Genomic DNA, 17,456 nt, shown 5'->3' on the forward strand with positions numbered 1-17,456 from the left:
TATACATGTAGTGAAATCTAATTGTCATCTCCTTACTCTGACCCTTGTGTTTTCTGAAACTCCAATGTTGGAATGTTTAGTTAAATTAACCCCTGTGTCACCGAACTGTGGGTAACCCTCAGGATGGGGGGTCGTAAACATTTCTTATCTCTGTTAAAATACCAGATGGTTAAGTGATCACTGGAGGGTGACAACTTGTGATTTTCCATGGGTGTGGGGTAAGGGTATAAGAGTTGGCTTCACCCACAGATGTGTGGGCTTGTTACTTTGACATTTCATGTGTGTAACATGCTCGCGGCGTCGTGAATAAAGCTGCAGTCTCACACCAGTTGTCTTGGATTAATTTTGACCACAGCCTCAATACAGATTCAGGTAAAACCTCAGTCCTAGTGCTACTGGACTGGAATATTTTATTACACAGACTAGAACACTGGGTTGGATTTACAAACATAGTTATCAACTGGCGGAAATCATATCTTCAAGAAAGGAGTTTCTTTGTTGCCATTGGAAACTGTAACTCAACACCAACGTCCTTGACCTGTGGTGTTTCCCAGGGGTCGATCTTGGGGCCACTATTATTCAACCTCTACAGTATACTGTATGCTCCCACTTGGACAAATCATCCAAAATAATCTGATTTCATATCATAGCTATGTAGATGACACAAATTTACTTTTGTTTAAATTTAAATTTGCTCTATCACCAAACTACTATGGCCCCCTTGAATCACTGTGTATAGAACAAATCAACACCTGGATGTCTCAAAATTGTCTTTAGCTGAACAAAGAAAAAGCTGAAGTAAAGTAATTATATTTGGTAAAAGGAAGGAAAGACTTAGGGTTGCCACTGTCCATAACACAAAATGTTTGAAGGCAAACGATACTGTTAAAAATCTTGGTGTATTAATTAACAGTGATCTAAATTTCAACAGCCACATGAAAGCGATAACTAAATCAGCTTTTTACCACCTCAAAATTATTGCTAAACTTAGAGGGCTGATGTCAAAAGATGATTTAGAAAAACTCATTAATGCATTTATCTCCAGCAGGGTTGATTACTGCAATGGACTTCCTACAAAGGCCTTCCTAAAAAGACTAACAGCTTCAGGTGATACAAAATGCAGCAGCTAGGGTTCTCACAAAAAACTAAAAAGAACTGACCACATTACTCCAATTCATAAGTCCCTGCACTGGCTTCCAGTAGGCCAAAGAGTTGACTTTAAAGCACTACTGCTTGTTTATAAATCACTAAATGGAGCAGGACCTAAATACCTTTCAGACATGCTTCAGCAGTACACACCCTCCAGACCTCTGGTCTCAGGAGAAAAACCTGTTAGTAAAACCTGCTGTTAGAACTAAACATGGTGAAGCAGCTTTTAGCTGCTATGCGGCTCAGCTCTGGAACCAACTTTCGGATGACATTAAAACGGCCCCAACTGTAGCCGGTTTTAAATCTAGACTTAAGACCAAACTGTTCTCAGATGCTTTCTGCTAACCTTGTGTCTTTTATTTTGTCTTTTTAATTATTCTTTATTTTAAAACGATTTTACCTTGTGCTTGTATGGGGGTTTTTTTATTCATTTATTTTTTATTTTTTTATTATTATGATCTTTAGCTTTTAAACTATTATTTCACTATTGCCCTTTTATGTTTTTATTTGTTATTACTGTTTGCTTTTGTTTATGTAAAGCACATTGAATGACCTCTGTGTATGAATTGCGCTATATAAATAAACTAACCTCTAATTTTTTTGGGGAAAAATACTGAATTTATTGAGTAAATAACTATTTTAAGAGGGACTATGCATGTGGTACATGATAATTGACACAGAGAGTTTTTACACACCCAAACCCACACTTGAGGGAAAAAAAAGGTTACACACTGAAATAAAAAAAAAGCTAGATACCTATGCATGGATTGCTGGTGTCAATGGGCAAAGATGTGTTTCTTGGAGTGTATCCTCTCCAGCAAGAACAGTTGTAGCTGCCAATGGTGTTGGCACAGGTGGAGTTCAGACCACATGGATCAAAGTCGCATTCGTTTACATCTATCAACAGCAGAAAAAAGGACAAACATTGGGAAACTAATAGGGACAAACGATTCAAAGATATGTGCGTAGAACATGAAATCTTCTGACCTGGATGCATAGGCTGATTGAAAGAACCAAACGCCGCTTTTGTGACATTTTCAAAGTGAGGCTGTTTATTTGCCCTCGTCATATCTTATTTTACTGCCATACTCAAGATTAAATTTAATTAAATGTCTTGTGGTTTTGCATACCACCCCCTATGTAACAGTTCAGTTGAATGAAACGGGATGTGAACCAACCTCTCTGGCAGAACGGCCCATTTGTCGGTAAACCATTAAGACATCCACAGGTGCCTTCGCTGAACTCATCACAGGCTCCATAAGTGATACAGCTGTCATGGGGCCAGGCATACTGCTCCTCACAGACACACCGATATCCACTCGTGTTTGAGTAACACACTGATGGATGATGGACAATCAGTTACTATCATGGTTATAGTTGGGGAGAAGCATCATTGCAACTTGATTTCACCGTATACTGTACGTATATTCATTATTTATATACATATACGGTAATTAAACCTTTATGAGGCTTTCTGGAGCACATACAACTATGTGAGTATAATATGAATAATACGTAAAGCTGATTGAAAGAACCAAACACCACATAACATCAATCTGATGTTATTCTCACCTGTTGTGACATTGATGTTAGTGATATCAATTTGTTCAGTTGTTGCGAGCGGGAGAGGAAGGTCAAGTTCAGACAACTCCATCTTTAGTTGGTCAGCATCTACTGTTCTCATCACAAGATCAATCTCATATGTGTACACTTCTGTAGGACCTGTAAGGGATAGTAATGCAAAATGCATTTAAATGCAGTGTCTTTAATTGACTTTGTGCTGTAGGTATATCCTTTAACGACCTAACTCTCCCTTGAGCCATATTGCTTAAAGGATTGGTTTGCGGTAAACACTACCCAGGGGTCTATTTTGGCAGTGTGAAAGGGCTCTATGATTAATAATGAGTTGAGTCAAACTTTAGTTTGGGAGTAAACCTTAATCGGAGGGGTTTTGAGCTAGAACATTATTTGCATTAGCAACAGGCATAGAGCTAACCTGACCCTAGCCAGATGAATTTCGTTCCGCTTAGCTCCGCCTTGCTTCACTCACATCCATCTGGGACCTCTTCCATTTACAGTGATTTCTGCAACTGATTTTATGGTACAGCCAATCAGGACGCAGGGCGGGAGTTTCATAGATGTGGCATAGCGTAGAAGCGACTGTGAGACTGTTATCAGCGTCACGGGTTGGCTTCGATGTGAGTGGTTGAAGTAGCACGTCAATAGATGACGGACAAGTGGCTTATTCAATCATATGCAAGCATTTTTTGATTAGGCCCAGCCTTCTGAAGAAACACTTCAATGGATCGGTTCCAGATGGATGAGTGGAGCTAGGCGGAGCGAAATTCATCTGGCTAGGGTCAGGTTAGCATAGAGCCACATCAAAATAAATTGCAATATTCAAACCATTCAATATGGTAGCTTCAAATCAGTGAGCACGTTTGACTTCTTGCAGTGTTGCAAAAATGCGCAGATCTGGCTGAACGTGATGGAAGTTGGTGCTGTATACCTGCATCCCGTTCAGATATATATGCGGACCGCTGCAAGAAGTCGAAGGTGCCCACTGATTTGAAGCTACCAGAACATGAAGGAAGGTAATTATACTGACTTCATTAACAGTCCTTATTGTAACATCTCTGTACACTTTCAAAGTTTAAAATACTTCAATTTGTCTGTATGGTTCTCTCCAAACCACCACTGAAGTACTGTATAAGGCTATTTTGAGCTTAACACTTACATGATGGGTTTCTGGACAGGAAAGGCTGGATGAAGAATTTCAGTACATTCTCTGAGTGGTTTTCTCTCGTGTAATCAGACGGATGACTCAGCTCACCCAAACTGGAAGAGTCAGAGGAACATTTTAGGAAATGGAAATATAATAATCATATTATAATAATATTAGAATCATATCTAATCTCATCAATTCTTGTCATATTGTATGATATCACGTTGCATCTTTTTGCATGGCATCACACTCAATTGTATCATATGGTATTGCATCATATCCTTTTGTGCCTTACCTCTATTCACTGTAAAATCATTTCCTATTTTTTTCTAAAATTATTTCATAACAATAACTCTTATACAACTAGACAGTTAAACAGACCCTTTCAACTGCATAAACAAACATGTGCGTTACTAAAGCATATCCGGTGGCACAGAAAACAACAATAAGCTATTTGCTTCTTGGAGACAAAAAAATAAAATATTAAGTTGACATTTTGTAGAGGATTATTTTAAAGTCTGAATCATTTACATTTCAAAGTATCTGCGCTAGTTTTGAGTGTTTTAACTGGAAACCCTCTAGGAACAGATTGAAAGGGTCTATACAATTACAATTCCTTTTGTGGCTTGTCATAACCAAATGGTATTTGAACATTTCATGTTATCTTGTCTACACATACATGTGCTGGTAAGTTTCACACGAGAGGTTCTTGCTGCTGACACACAGTAGAAGGCCTGCAGAGGCTGAGGGTAAAAATGGACGCAGGCTTTCACCAAACAGTAAGGAGATGAAACTGATGTCTTTCCACTGTAGGTCACTGATCGAGTCCAAACGGAGCTCCCCAAGCACATCCAGGACATGAGTTACAGATGAACCCATGACTGTCAGAGACTGTTAGGAGTGGAAACTAATTTGAATTACAAAATGAGCCTGTTTACATTGAATACATCAGTAGATGCAATCTGAACTCAAAGAACTTTAACAAAGCAGGTATCACAGTAATCTTACATTTATTCTTACTATTATAAATATAACCTAAAGTGTGGCAGTATCAAAATAACTATTAAATGCCCACAATACCGAGCTGGAGACTATGTTGGAGAAGAGGATGAGAGCTCCATCCAGAATGGCAATGGTCTTGGTGAGGAGCAACTTCCAGGTCTCCCTGGAGTAAGTGATGTTGCTGGACAGTTCGCACACCAGGAGCTGGGCCAGGTGTATTTCGGTGAATCCTGTAAGCTGTGTGTTTGCAGAAGCATAAACAACTTTTTACTTTCAAAGCATTTTCCCAAGATACTGCTGAACTGAATAAATGTAGACTGCTTTAATGATCCCACAACACTAAAATTAGTTGAGGCCTAAAACCAAGCATAACCAATGCTTACACCCACTGGCCTCAACTCAAAATGAATGGTGTTATTAGACTTTAAAAACTACATTGCTACAATGTTGACGTGTGCACTCACTCCAAATTTGGACAATGGATTTCAAACATCCAATGGGTGCAATGCAACTCAGCATCACATCATCACATTATGGCGGACTCAAGCCCCATTTGAAAGCATGGACTTAAGTGTTGATAAGTAACAAATGTAACAACCTCCATAATGATGTCTGCTTGTACGTCTCTGCCTGTTACCTAGTAGGCCTAACATTGTTATGAAGAGTACCCAGATACTATGGCAAGCCGATTGAGCATTTATTCAGATATCTTGATATCAGGCATAATTGTCATGTACATGTAAGCCATTTCTGTCCACTATTTAACTAGTGAGCCATTTCTGTGTGAACTAGTTAACTAGTGACAGCCAAAATGCTCACTAGTTAACTAGTACGGCCCAAATTTTCTCTAGTTAACTAGTTCATATGTTTGATATCTTACTAGTTAACTAGTAATGCTCAGCATGTTCACTAGTTAACTAGTTGACACTGAAATGTGCACTAGTTAACTAGTTTAAAGACTTCTATATTTTACTAGTCAACTAGTAAGGTACAAAAATGTTTACTAGCTGACTACTGAATGTCAAATTCCCACTTGTTAACTTCTATGTAATTTGGCCAGCCGCTTGAGCATTTATTCTGATATCTTGATATCAGGCCAACATGCAAGCCATTTTTGTCAACTAGTTAACTAGTTAGCCATGTTTGTGCACACTAGTTAACTAGTGACAGCATAAATGCCCACTAGTTAACTAGTGAACACATATTACCTTTACTAGTTAACTAGTGAGAGCCAGAAATGTCCACTAGTTAACTAGTAAAGGCCAAAATGCATACCAGTCAGCTAGTTGAAGGCTTTTGGGTCTCACTAGTTAACTAGTGACAGCCAAAAATGTGCACATGTTTACTAGTGAAGGCAAAACTCTTCACTAGTTAACTAGTTGGAGTAGGTCAATGTCACTAGTTAACTAGTGAACCATAAATGGCTTACTAGCTAGCTAGGTGACGGCAGCAGGCTCACTAGTTAACTAGTTGATGCATCCTTTGTCCAAACTAGTTAACTAGTGAGGTCATAAATGTATACTAGTAAACTAGTTGAAGCCTAAATTCACACTAGTCAGCTAGTGGCGCAGAATTAAAATTAGGAGGCGGAGAACTCTGGAAATTAAGGGTTTCTATTGGCTCCCTATGTCTAAATAGAACATGACAACCAATCACAGCGCAGAATTTCACAAAATCCCACCCACAACATTTGCATGTGGCACACAAGTTAACATGCTGGCCAAAGGAACTTTAACTAGTAAACTAGTGGCTTCAACGTTGTCGTGTTATGAAATAACCCGTGAGTCCGACTAAGTTAACGTGTCTCTTTATTGTGAACCTTCCCCAACTCTGGCGGTAACTCCCCTCACCTCTGACCCTGCCGATGATGTAATCATGCAGCTCTCGTTAACATACATAACACCACATCTCCCTTTCTAGAATCACTGGGTGGACTACCAGTTGATTCCTCAGACCTTAGAGGATTATTCTGCCTCTTTTGTTGGAAGGTCTGTTTTTTTTCCTTGAACATCACAAATACATTCAACCTATATCTCTGCCTTACTTTATGTAAACTTATCACTGCTGTAACCTCATACTGTAAACTGTATTTTCCTTTTTCCACATGGTATATTTCAGTTTCTGAACACAAATACCAAAATATCAAAATATGCATTTACCCTATTAACAAGTAGACATAACTGAAAAATCTTTCCCATTTTTTTTTTATAAACACAGATCATTGAGAACATGCATGTGTGTTTTCTTTTCAGAAACCTATGTCTTTACAAGTCCAACCTTGTTGGTTTCACCACAGCTCTCCCAGACCTCGTTCTAGGAGTAGATGGCAGATTACGAACAGTCTGTGATTCTGCAGGTGTCTGCTCAGGAATGCCATCTGATGGTGGCGGCTGTTGCGTTGCTCCGCTGTTCTGCTCTGGAGAGGCCCCCATGGGAATCAGGTGATGGCGATTGCGTCTCACTGTTCCGTGAGGTGCATCCACAAGGTAGGAACGTGGGGTGTTGTGGCTGCTGATCACTGTTCCAGGTGTTCTTTAGTCTGTTACCCACACCTCTTGTCCTGGTGGGAGATCATTGAGGTTGCGCGTGCGATGACGCCTGTTGTAGTGTTGAGCGTCTATTGTTCTTTTCACCCTTTCTCTCACTGCCACAGTTCCGCTGTCGGGAAGAGCAGGGTCAAGCAATGCCGGAAGTGTTGGCACAGTTGTGCGAAGGCGCCTCCCCATCAAGAGTTGGGCTGGGCTGTACCCGTTCTGCAGTGGCATGGCCCTGTATGACAGCAGAGCAAGGTAGGGGTCTGCTGCCTTTTTGAGAAGCTCCTTGATGGTCTTGACCGCCCGCTCAGCTTCACCGTTACTCTGTGGGAATTTTGGACTACTGGTGATATGGCAGAAGCCATATGACTCTGCAAATGCTGCAAAAGCCATACCTGAGAACTGCGGCCCGTTGTCGGTCACCAGCGTCTCGGGAATACCGTGACGTGCGAAGATAGACTTTAGATGGACAATGACATCCGCCGATCTGGAAGGGGTGAGCTGAGCAATCTCCACGAACCTGGATGCGTAATCCACCACAAGCAGGTAGGTCTTGCTTCCCAGCATGAAAAGATCAGCTCCCAGCTTCTGCCACGGTCTGTCAGGATAGCTTGATGGAATTAGTGGCTCTTTGCTGTTCTGCCTTTCTTTGCAGCATGCACGGCAGTTGAGGACCAGCTCCTTCAGCTGCTGGCTCAGGCCAGGCCACCACACTGACTGTCTAGCACGCTCTCTGCACTTTTCCACGCCCTGGTGGCCTACATGCAGTCTGGCCAGAACATCATTTCTCATAGCTGAGGGGATTACCAGCCTGGTTCCCTTCAATAAGAGTCCCTTATGAATGGTAAGAAATGCACATTCCGCCCAGCATGCTTTGAGTAGAGATTCCTTAATGCTGTGCTCTGGCCAGCCTTCTTCACACAGCCGCATCACCTTTGCACATACACTGTCTGTCCTCAGCTGCTTTCTCAATTCGTCCAGATACTCCGACCTTGCAGGTAAGTTCTCGGTGATGGAATCAGCATATATGTTAGAGTCCTCTAGGAAATCATTTTCCTCTGGTGTCGCACCCCTCTTGACTGGAGCCCTTGACAGTGCGTCGGCTGTCCCCAGACACTTTCCTGGCACATGAGCAATGGAATAGGAGTAGCGCATCAGCCGCATGCGAAATCGCTGGATTCGCGGGGGGAGGGCATCTAATGCTTGTGACCCCAAAAGGCTCAGCAATGGTTTGTGGTCAGTTTCTAGCGTGAAGTGTTTGCCAATGAGGACATTTCTGAACCTCTCACAGGCCCAGGTCAGTCCCAATGCCTCCTTTTTAACCTGCGCGTATCTCTGCTCAGTCTGTGTGAGCGATCGTGACACATAGGCTACTGGCTTCCACATATCCTCCCACAGTTGAAGGAGAACTCCTCCCAGGCCATAGGAAGAAGCGTCTGCCGAAACTTTAACCTCCCTGTTGGGGTCATAAATCGCCAACACTGGTGGGCTAGTGAGTGCCTCTTTCAAATTCTGAAAAGCATGGGCTTGATCAACTCCCCACACCCAGCAGTTCTTCTTTGAGAGGAGATCTCGCAGAGGTTTGTCTCTCTCTGCCAGCTGTGGGATGAACTTCCCCAGTTGGTTGACGATGCCGAGAAAACTCCTCAGCTCACTCACGTTTGTGGGCTGCTCCATTTTCATTACAGCCTCTGTCTTCCTCGGATCTGGGCTGATGCCGCTGCTGGAGATTGTATGGCCCAAAAAGGTCACCACTTGCTTCGACAGGTCGCATTTATCGATGTTCAATGTGATACCTGCCCTCTGGATCCTCTCCAGTACAGTATGCAGTCGGCAATCATGTTCTTCTTGAGACCGGCCCCACACGAGAACGTCGTCCATGTGGCAGACAACCCCCTGAAGACCGTCTGTGACCTCCGTCACCATTCTGTTCTGGAAGTGCTCAGGGGCTGAGGCTATTCCGAATGGGAGTCTATTGAAGTGATAGCACCCAAAAGGTGTTATGAACGTGGTGTACTTCGCTGAATCTTCAGTTAGAGGTATTTGCCAGAACCCCATGTTTGAATCCAGTTTGCTGAAGATTTCTGCGCCTGCCAGCTTTCCTAATGTTTCTTCCACAGAAGGAAGGATGTACTTCTCTCTACACACCGACTCGTTAAGCTTTTTGAGGTCGACACATATACGCACTGCACCCATCTTCTTCGGCACCACTACGATGCCGGCGCACCAGTCTGTCGGGTCCTCCACCCTGCTGATCACCCCAAGGCTTTCCATTCGTGACAGCTCTTGCTTCACTTTGTCCATTAAAGGCAGTGGAATCCGCCTGGGCGTCTTGAGAGAAAATGGCTCCGCGCCTGGTTTCAGACGGATGATGTATGGCTGACGCATCTCTCCCAGACCACTGCACAGCTTTGGATAGCTCGTTTTCAGTGTCTCTATGCTGATGCTGTCCAGGCGTGCAACAAGCTTGAGTTTGCTGATAGCTGGCCTCCCCAGCAATGCCGTGTGCAGGTGCTTGATGATGTACACCTCCTCCATAGCCGCTTTGTCGCCTCTCCGTAGCTGCATGTCTGTGACACCCACAACATCCAATGGATTCCTCCCAGGTCCCATTAGAGGCTTGGATGCAGCAGCAAGGATAGGTGCATGAGAGTTATGAAAAAGCTCTTTGAATACAGTGTGTGGCAAAACTGTAACATCGGCACCTGTGTCAATTTTAAATGGCACCTGTCTTTTGTTTATGTCTATGTTACCCATCCATGGCTCACCATTTGCTATGACACTGCCGAGAAACACTCCATTGTCATCCTCCTCTTCTATTTCGTTAACAGTCTTTGGTGCTGTGCACACTCTCTGATAGTGTCCCCTTTTACCGCATGAGTGGCACTTTACATCATTGGCAGGACAGTCACGTATTGAATGGGATGAGGAACCACCACATTTACTACACTGGATGTTCTTTGCCTTGCTGTACTGAGCGCCATGCTGCTTAGGCCTAAATTGTGCTTTAGAATGTTCAGGTTTACCTCTATCTTTTGCCTTGTCACTGCCTTTGAACACGCTGTCGATGGCTTTGCTGTCACCGGCATCTGACCCAGAGCCTCTCAGCGTGACTTGCTGGCGTTTCACCTCCTCGCTCTGTCGCGCTCTTGTGATCGCTGACTCCAGTGTCAAATCCTTATCCAACTGCATTCTCTCCGACAGCCGCATGTCGCGCAGCCCCACGACAATCCTGTCTCGGAAGTTCATCATGTAGAAGTCCATAGTCACAGTGTTCAGCTAGTGCATAGAGGGCCGTGACAAACGAGTCTACAGTTTCGTTTTCGCCTTGTACACGCATGTTGAATTTTGCCCGCTCATATATCACATTCTTCTTAACAATAAAAAAAGTTCTGGAAGGCATCGCGAACGCCTCTGTATCAGGGGCGGAGCCAGACATTGTAAACATTCGGGGCTTAGCCCATTTAATTTTTTTTTTAAATAACCCCTTAAATAATGACTTCTAGTGAATTTTGTGTACACTAATGGACACATTGAGACTTAAAAAATGTGAAACTAACATTCAACAGATTCAAGGTATCTGACTGGCACTACACTGTGTAAAATTATAGTTTTGGGTCTTTCAAGAGGCAATATCTGTTCATATCTATTTAGCATGTACTTAGTTAATTAAGCGTTTCTTATGGTTTGCATATTATAGTATTTGTTTATTTTCATTAGGCTATTGTTTGATATGACATTATTGTTTATTATTGCTATTCTCCTTCTTCCTCTTCCCTGATCTCATCTGTGTGACAAATAAATAGAATATCTTATACTATAATATACATAATATTATGATATAATTACAGTATGGCCAGTCATCAGGATACAAGGGTATTTAAGAAGGAATGCATTATCATCTTGACATAGGCGTTTCTAAATTATATTAATTTTGTAATTTAGCAAGATTATTCATAGTTTTCATCAGGTCCCTTTACACAGGTGCATAAAATCAAGCACCTAGATTATGAATGCAGACTGCATGGTGCTTGATTAACACACTTATGATTAACACACTTTTTTTTAGTTAATAATTAGTTAGGCAGCCAAAACTACATAACATGACTTTTATATTTATGTGGACTCTTGGATTATAAGATCTGTGGTGGTGGATAGGATATCAACAAGGTTTTAAGGTAGGCTAACAGTTAACATTCTTTTGTGCAACATATGACACTGAAAAGTTGACATGGGTAGATAACTGTTTGGTTTTTCTGACATTTCAAAACAGTGTAGCCTAATTTATTACAAGACGAGGCAGAGTCCTGCACGGGTCCGATTTTGTAAATCCGCACCCGCCCGTACCCGCAGTCATTGGAACTGCATCCGACCCGTTTTCCGACAGCAGCACTGATTAAAATCTGCACCCGACCCGACCTGCTTAAAATAGAACCGACACCCGACCCGCACCCGAAATAAAATCAGTTTAGCCTGCCAAATTTTAGACACACTTACAAAAATGTTTATTGCCAGGTCATACAGAAGTTATCACACGACCATTAACACAATGACAACAGCCTACGCTGTCAAAAGAGCTAGGCTACCCTATAGGCTATATGAAGAACATGGCTACCAAAACACTGAGTGATAACATTTTAGGCTACCAACCGGCCTGTGCATTAGGCTACTTAACTATAGCCTACAATTGGGGCTGAGACGTGGATCCAATATCTAATGAGGGCAATTTTGGCCTGTACCTTTTCCCGAGGGGATTAGATCCTGTTTGTGGTGGCGTGGTGTTTTAAATTGCTGTGTAAAAAAAGAACATCGTCCACTGTTGATGGTTTCAGCTGACTCCTCCGCTCCTGGATAACGTATCCAGCACAAGAGAAGTCTCGGCTCACTTGCAGCTGGATGCAGGGATGGCGAGGGATAGACCTCCGCAATCTGGGCAATATAAGGGAAAAGGCGAGCATGATCTTGCCACCATGACAAAACGTCAAAAGGGTCATCTTTTGGCGTTTTGTGATCGATGTAAGCAGCCACTTCGTCCTGATATTGCGGGGCCTCGTCACTGGAATCTTCTACGTCTGATAAAGTGTCCGCCGACACTCGAACTCGCTTCTCCGGTGGGGGGCGGTGGCACTGCTGTTCAGGACTTCCACGCTTATCCTTGAGGTCTATGATAAATGTAAACAAACATTGCAGTGCAAAATAACGTTATATATTGTATAGGCAGATGTAGGTAACGTTAAGTTTGGCTACCTTTCACAAGGCGCCGCAACTCGCTGTGCACGCTTGTCACTTCACTACTGTCAGCAAGTAGCTTCAAACTTTTCAGTTTAGGATGCAGTAACATTGCAAGTCTATGTAAAAGATGAATGTCGAACTTGTCCTGGAGAATACTGAGGCATTTCTCCTTCAGTGAGGAAATGGTCATGCTATCATTTGAAGAAGCTTGCAAATGGCGTCTGATGCGCTCATACCAAACAATGGTTAGATGGAGCGTCGGGGTTTTCGATGCCTCTAAAGCTTTAGTGGCTTCCTTAAATCGCTCCAGGAATGCAACAAAGTCGGAGAGAGCCTCTTCATCCAAGTTTGTGAGGCGGTTAACTTCCCTTCGCTCTTCCAGAAGTGTGCGGATGTCTTCATATTGACTGCTGATAGACTCTAGCATTGTATGCAGGGAATTCCACCGAGTCTCTACAGAGTTTTTAAGAGTCTTTTTCAGGCGAGCCTGAAGGTTGGTCTGCTTGAAATAGGTCACCAGTGACTTGGCAGAGTCAATCATAGCTGCTACTTCTTCTCCATACGTATCCTCCTGGGATGGTTTGAATGTAGTGTACAGGACAGTGTTGAAAATATGGGCAGCACAGTTCAATCTGGTCACTGTACGCAGGGCCGCAACTATATTTGCGCCCCTATCTGTCACGTAGACCAGTTTGGAGTAGAATTCATCAATGCCAAATTTGCGCAATGCGCTGACGATTGCTGGTTTAATGTTGTCGGCCGTTTTACGCAGTGAACTGTCCCACTCAGAGGTACAGAGCACTCGTTCGATCAGCTCCCACTTATTGTTTATGTAGTGCAGAGTAACACAAAGGTAGCCGATTTTTCTGTAGTCGTCAGTCCACATGTCCAAGGTAACAGCTCCATTACTCCCCCCCAACTGCATTTTAAGTTCTGGGATTATTTTTTGGCGAATCTCCTCTGCATATTTGTTAACTCCACGAGAAACCGTAGTAGGGTCAGGCAGTAGTTGTTTAGCATCCACCACCACCAGCTCGAGCACCAACATCTATCAACCCTTGTGCTAATGCAAAAACCCTCTCCGTGTACTGCCTCAAAGGGTCTAATATCATTGCATACAAAGTTCACAGACAGTCTGGTTATGGTGTCCTTATCATCTCTACGAGGCACCTTAAGTTCTGTTCCCTTTGAAAAATACTGTTCGATAGAACTGCTTGGTTTGTTACCACAGTTGTCTGCGTGTTTCCTCAGCGATGAAGTTCCCCATTTGCGGCTATCGAACACAAAAACCTTAAGGCAGGTTTTGCATGCAGCAAAGCCTTTCACAATATTGTTTTCCTCATCTGAGATAACTCCAAATTTCTCCCACACACTGGACTTGATTTTTGATGAGGTATTGTCGACAACTTTACAATCTCCACTAGCTATTCTTTTCTTTAACTCCTCAGGATCCATCTCGACGACTGCCGGCAGATCGCGCGGTTGTGATTTTTTAAAAGTGAAAGTAGGCCTAGAGAGTTCTGGGAAAGCGCGGGCATAAATAAACTGATATGGATTTTAAATTATTTTATCAACTTGAAATACAGACATATTCTTGTGGATGTGTTAAAATATGCATAGGCCTATATTTTTACGTTTGCACGTGACTGTTTTAAAACCGTCTTTAGACCCGTGTTTCCCCCTTGTCCGACCCGACCCGCACCCGTATCCGACACGGTTGGATATTTTTCACCCGTTCTAGCAAAATTTGCGGGTACCCGAACCCATACAGGACTCTGAGACGAGGATCACTTTGTTTTGGGAGCTGGAATTTCTTATTCTGCAGTAGGCTTAGCTAGCCTATGAGAGTACTGAATTTGCCTTTTCCGCCGACGAACGAGGACATTTAACGTTAAAGTTAAGCATTTAGGGAGCTAGCCAAGTAGCCTAACGTTAGCCTGCCTAACTGACTGAAAGCTCTTAACGTGAAATCACCAACCTGAAACAACACCATCCGTCAGTTCACTGGGCGATGCTGTTGCTTGAACGGAGCTGAGTGGTCTTTTGAAAAACTTTCTAATATCCATAACGTTTCAACAACATGTACAAAAAGTGTTTTATCACAGACTGTAAAAGTGACAGACTTCTGACAGAGGCTTTTTGGAACACCGAAGCCATGACGTAGCGTTGTCAAGGCAGCATTTTCACTGGATCTAAACAAATCAATCTAACCATTGAAATCACCATAGCGGATAGCCCAGAGATCTGGCATAGATCGTGTAGCAAGTCAAATTATTTTTCAATATTGGGCTTTGAAAATAAGGGATATAATTCCTCAGTAATAGAGCATTTTGTGACATTTATAGAGAAACCGAGGGGAAGTTATATTGGAAATAAGAGTTGCCGGGAATTTAAAACACTAAAAAAAGATTCGGGGCTTTTGAAAAAAGATTCGGGACTTAAGCCCCCTAAGCCACCCCCTAGCTCCGCCACTGCTCTGTATGTTCCCCTTGCTCCGTGTGTGAACGTCAATCCACGTAAAACATCATCCGCCTCATCTCCCATACAATATATCATAGTGTTAATCTGATTCTCCTCGGAGCTAGCATTCAGATTACTTGCCAAGCGAAATCTTTCGAACCTTCGGATCCATTTGGCCCACTCTTGCGGTCTTGAAAAGTCGAAACTCTCCGGTGGTTGTATGTTGAATGTTGCACTCGGCCAAACTGTTCTCTGTGCACCCGCCGCCGCCGCTGCCGCTCTATTGCCAACATCCTGCACATCCTGCTCATCCTCCATTCCGGTGATTTTTTTCGACACTTTAACGCGATAAAGAAAACTTTCAGACCCAAACTCGTGATGCCCAAACGTCCAAAACAGTGTCTATTCTCTCCACGTACTCACAGGACTTCTGACAACATGTCGTGTTATGAAATAACCCGTGAGTCCGACTGTAAGTTAACGTGTCTCTTTATTGTGAACCTTCCCCAACTCTGGCGGTAACTCCCCTCACCTCTGACCCTGCCGATAATGTCATCATGCAGCTCTAGTTAACATACATAACACCACAAATGTGACACTTACATGTAAACTAGTGAAGGCAGAACTGCTCACTAGTTAACTAGCCCTTAGAACCCGATTGACGCAAAGTGCGTCAAAAAACACACCCTTTCTTCTCTGTTACATTGCTCCGCGACTGTTCATCGCAACGAGATGAAACCTTTATTGCATGACAGAGAAGAAGTGGGGCTTTCCAAAGAGACTACGCACTTGTCTGTACGATCAAGTATGAAAATTAAAAAAATCATGAAATTAAATCAAATTGCATCATATTTACAGTCTATACTTTGCGTTCACCTGCGCACCCATTACTCTCGTTTGAATTACTCGCGAACCCAAGATCGCATAGATATGGCAAGCATATCAGATGAAAGAGGAGAAACAGGGCTATCCATTGGTACCATGGATATCGATCTTTCTGGCTTATAAAAACAGACGAAGTGACTGCAAAATATTAACGTCATGTGCTGCACACCCATTACTCTCGTTTGAATTACTCGCGGACCCGTGATCGGATAGATATGCCACGTATGTCAGATGGAAGAGGAGACACAGAGCTATCATTTGATATACCAATATAACATCCTTCTGGGTTATAAAACAGACGAAGTGGTAAAGCATGTTTATAATCCAACGCCATCATTTGTTTCTCTATGGCAAAACATGTTAATAATCCGGTTTTGAGATCCTAGCAAATTCCTGCATGGCATCCAATTCAAGGCTCACATTGCATCCCAATTTGTTCAACAAAGAAACACCTTTTTTACCTTTACTTTGTTCATGGCAATGCAGTAAAAAGTTGAGAATCATCATGAGTGCATACACCATAGTCACACATGCTAACCGGCAAACTTGGGTCAAGTCAGGTCAGATCAGTTCGTGTCACAGATATGGAGCGCAGAATGGTCATTTTTCACCGCTAACTAAAAAATGGCATTTATTTCTGTAAATCACACACCACATATTTCTGTAAATTGCTCAGCCCCAGAGTATCCCTCCAACATGGCAATTATATTGCCCGATTCAGGACAGTCTGCCCTACACACACATGAAATGCATGTAGAGCTATGAGCTTGCTGTGGTGAGATACAGGTCCAAATATAAGAATTTTTATAATATGATTTTTATATTTTAATTCTTTAAAAATCAAAATCAATGCTAGTACTAATACATGAAATGATGGCAGATCTGGGTAGCCTAGACTCTGCTGAAAAAAAACAATATATAATATGTGTGTGTGGCACTTACAATGACCAGAATAAATCCTTATGAATAAGGGTAGTGAAAATGCCCTAAAAACAGCTTAGGGTTCTAAGGGCTAGTGAAGACACAAATGCCCACTAGTTAACTAGTGAGGTCTAAAAAGTGTCACTAGTTTACTAGTGTGCACCAAAACACCCACTAGTAAACTAGTGATGGCAATTTCCAGTCGACTAGCTAACTAGTGAGGTGCAAAAAGTGTCACTAGTTTACTAGTGTGCTCCAAAACGCCCACTAGTTAACTAGTGAAGGCTATTTCAGCCCCACTAGTTAACTAGTGAGATGCCAAAATGGTCACTTGTTAACATGTAAAGGCAAAAATACCCTCTAGTTTACTAATGAGGGTGTTGTAGGCCTTACTAGTTAACTAGTGGCATGCATATTTTGTTCACTAGTTAACTAGTTACACCTAAAAAGAGAAACAAGCTGACCGTTTTTGTCCACTAGTTAACTAGTGGAACAATTTAAGTCTCACTAGATTGCATGTGTGGCAGTGAAGCAGCTCACTAGTTAAC

At 42.6% G+C, this 17,456-nt stretch overlaps 1 protein-coding gene across 4 annotated transcripts in view; it reads right to left on the reverse strand.

The window, feature by feature from the left end:
* The window catches only part of LOC125299457 (adhesion G protein-coupled receptor F5-like), a 68,678-nt gene that overhangs the window by 32,371 nt on the left and 18,851 nt on the right, over positions 1-17,456 (reverse strand). For 3 of the 4 annotated variants that reach the window (XM_048250736.1, XM_048250735.1, XM_048250737.1), the window contains 6 exons: positions 4,955-5,113; positions 4,554-4,765; positions 3,887-3,987; positions 2,722-2,871; positions 2,328-2,486; positions 1,906-2,046 (listed from right to left, as the gene is read on the reverse strand). In XM_048250736.1, coding sequence (XP_048106693.1) covers positions 1,906-2,046; positions 2,328-2,486; positions 2,722-2,871; positions 3,887-3,987; positions 4,554-4,765; positions 4,955-5,113 — 922 coding nt within the window. The remainder of the gene's footprint in view (positions 1-1,905; positions 2,047-2,327; positions 2,487-2,721; positions 2,872-3,886; positions 3,988-4,553; positions 4,766-4,954; positions 5,114-17,456) is intronic. The other variant, XM_048250739.1, reaches the window with a different exon arrangement.

Source organism: Alosa alosa, chromosome 8 (assembly GCF_017589495.1).
Source record: "Alosa alosa isolate M-15738 ecotype Scorff River chromosome 8, AALO_Geno_1.1, whole genome shotgun sequence".
NCBI lineage: Eukaryota > Metazoa > Chordata > Actinopteri > Clupeiformes > Clupeidae > Alosa > Alosa alosa.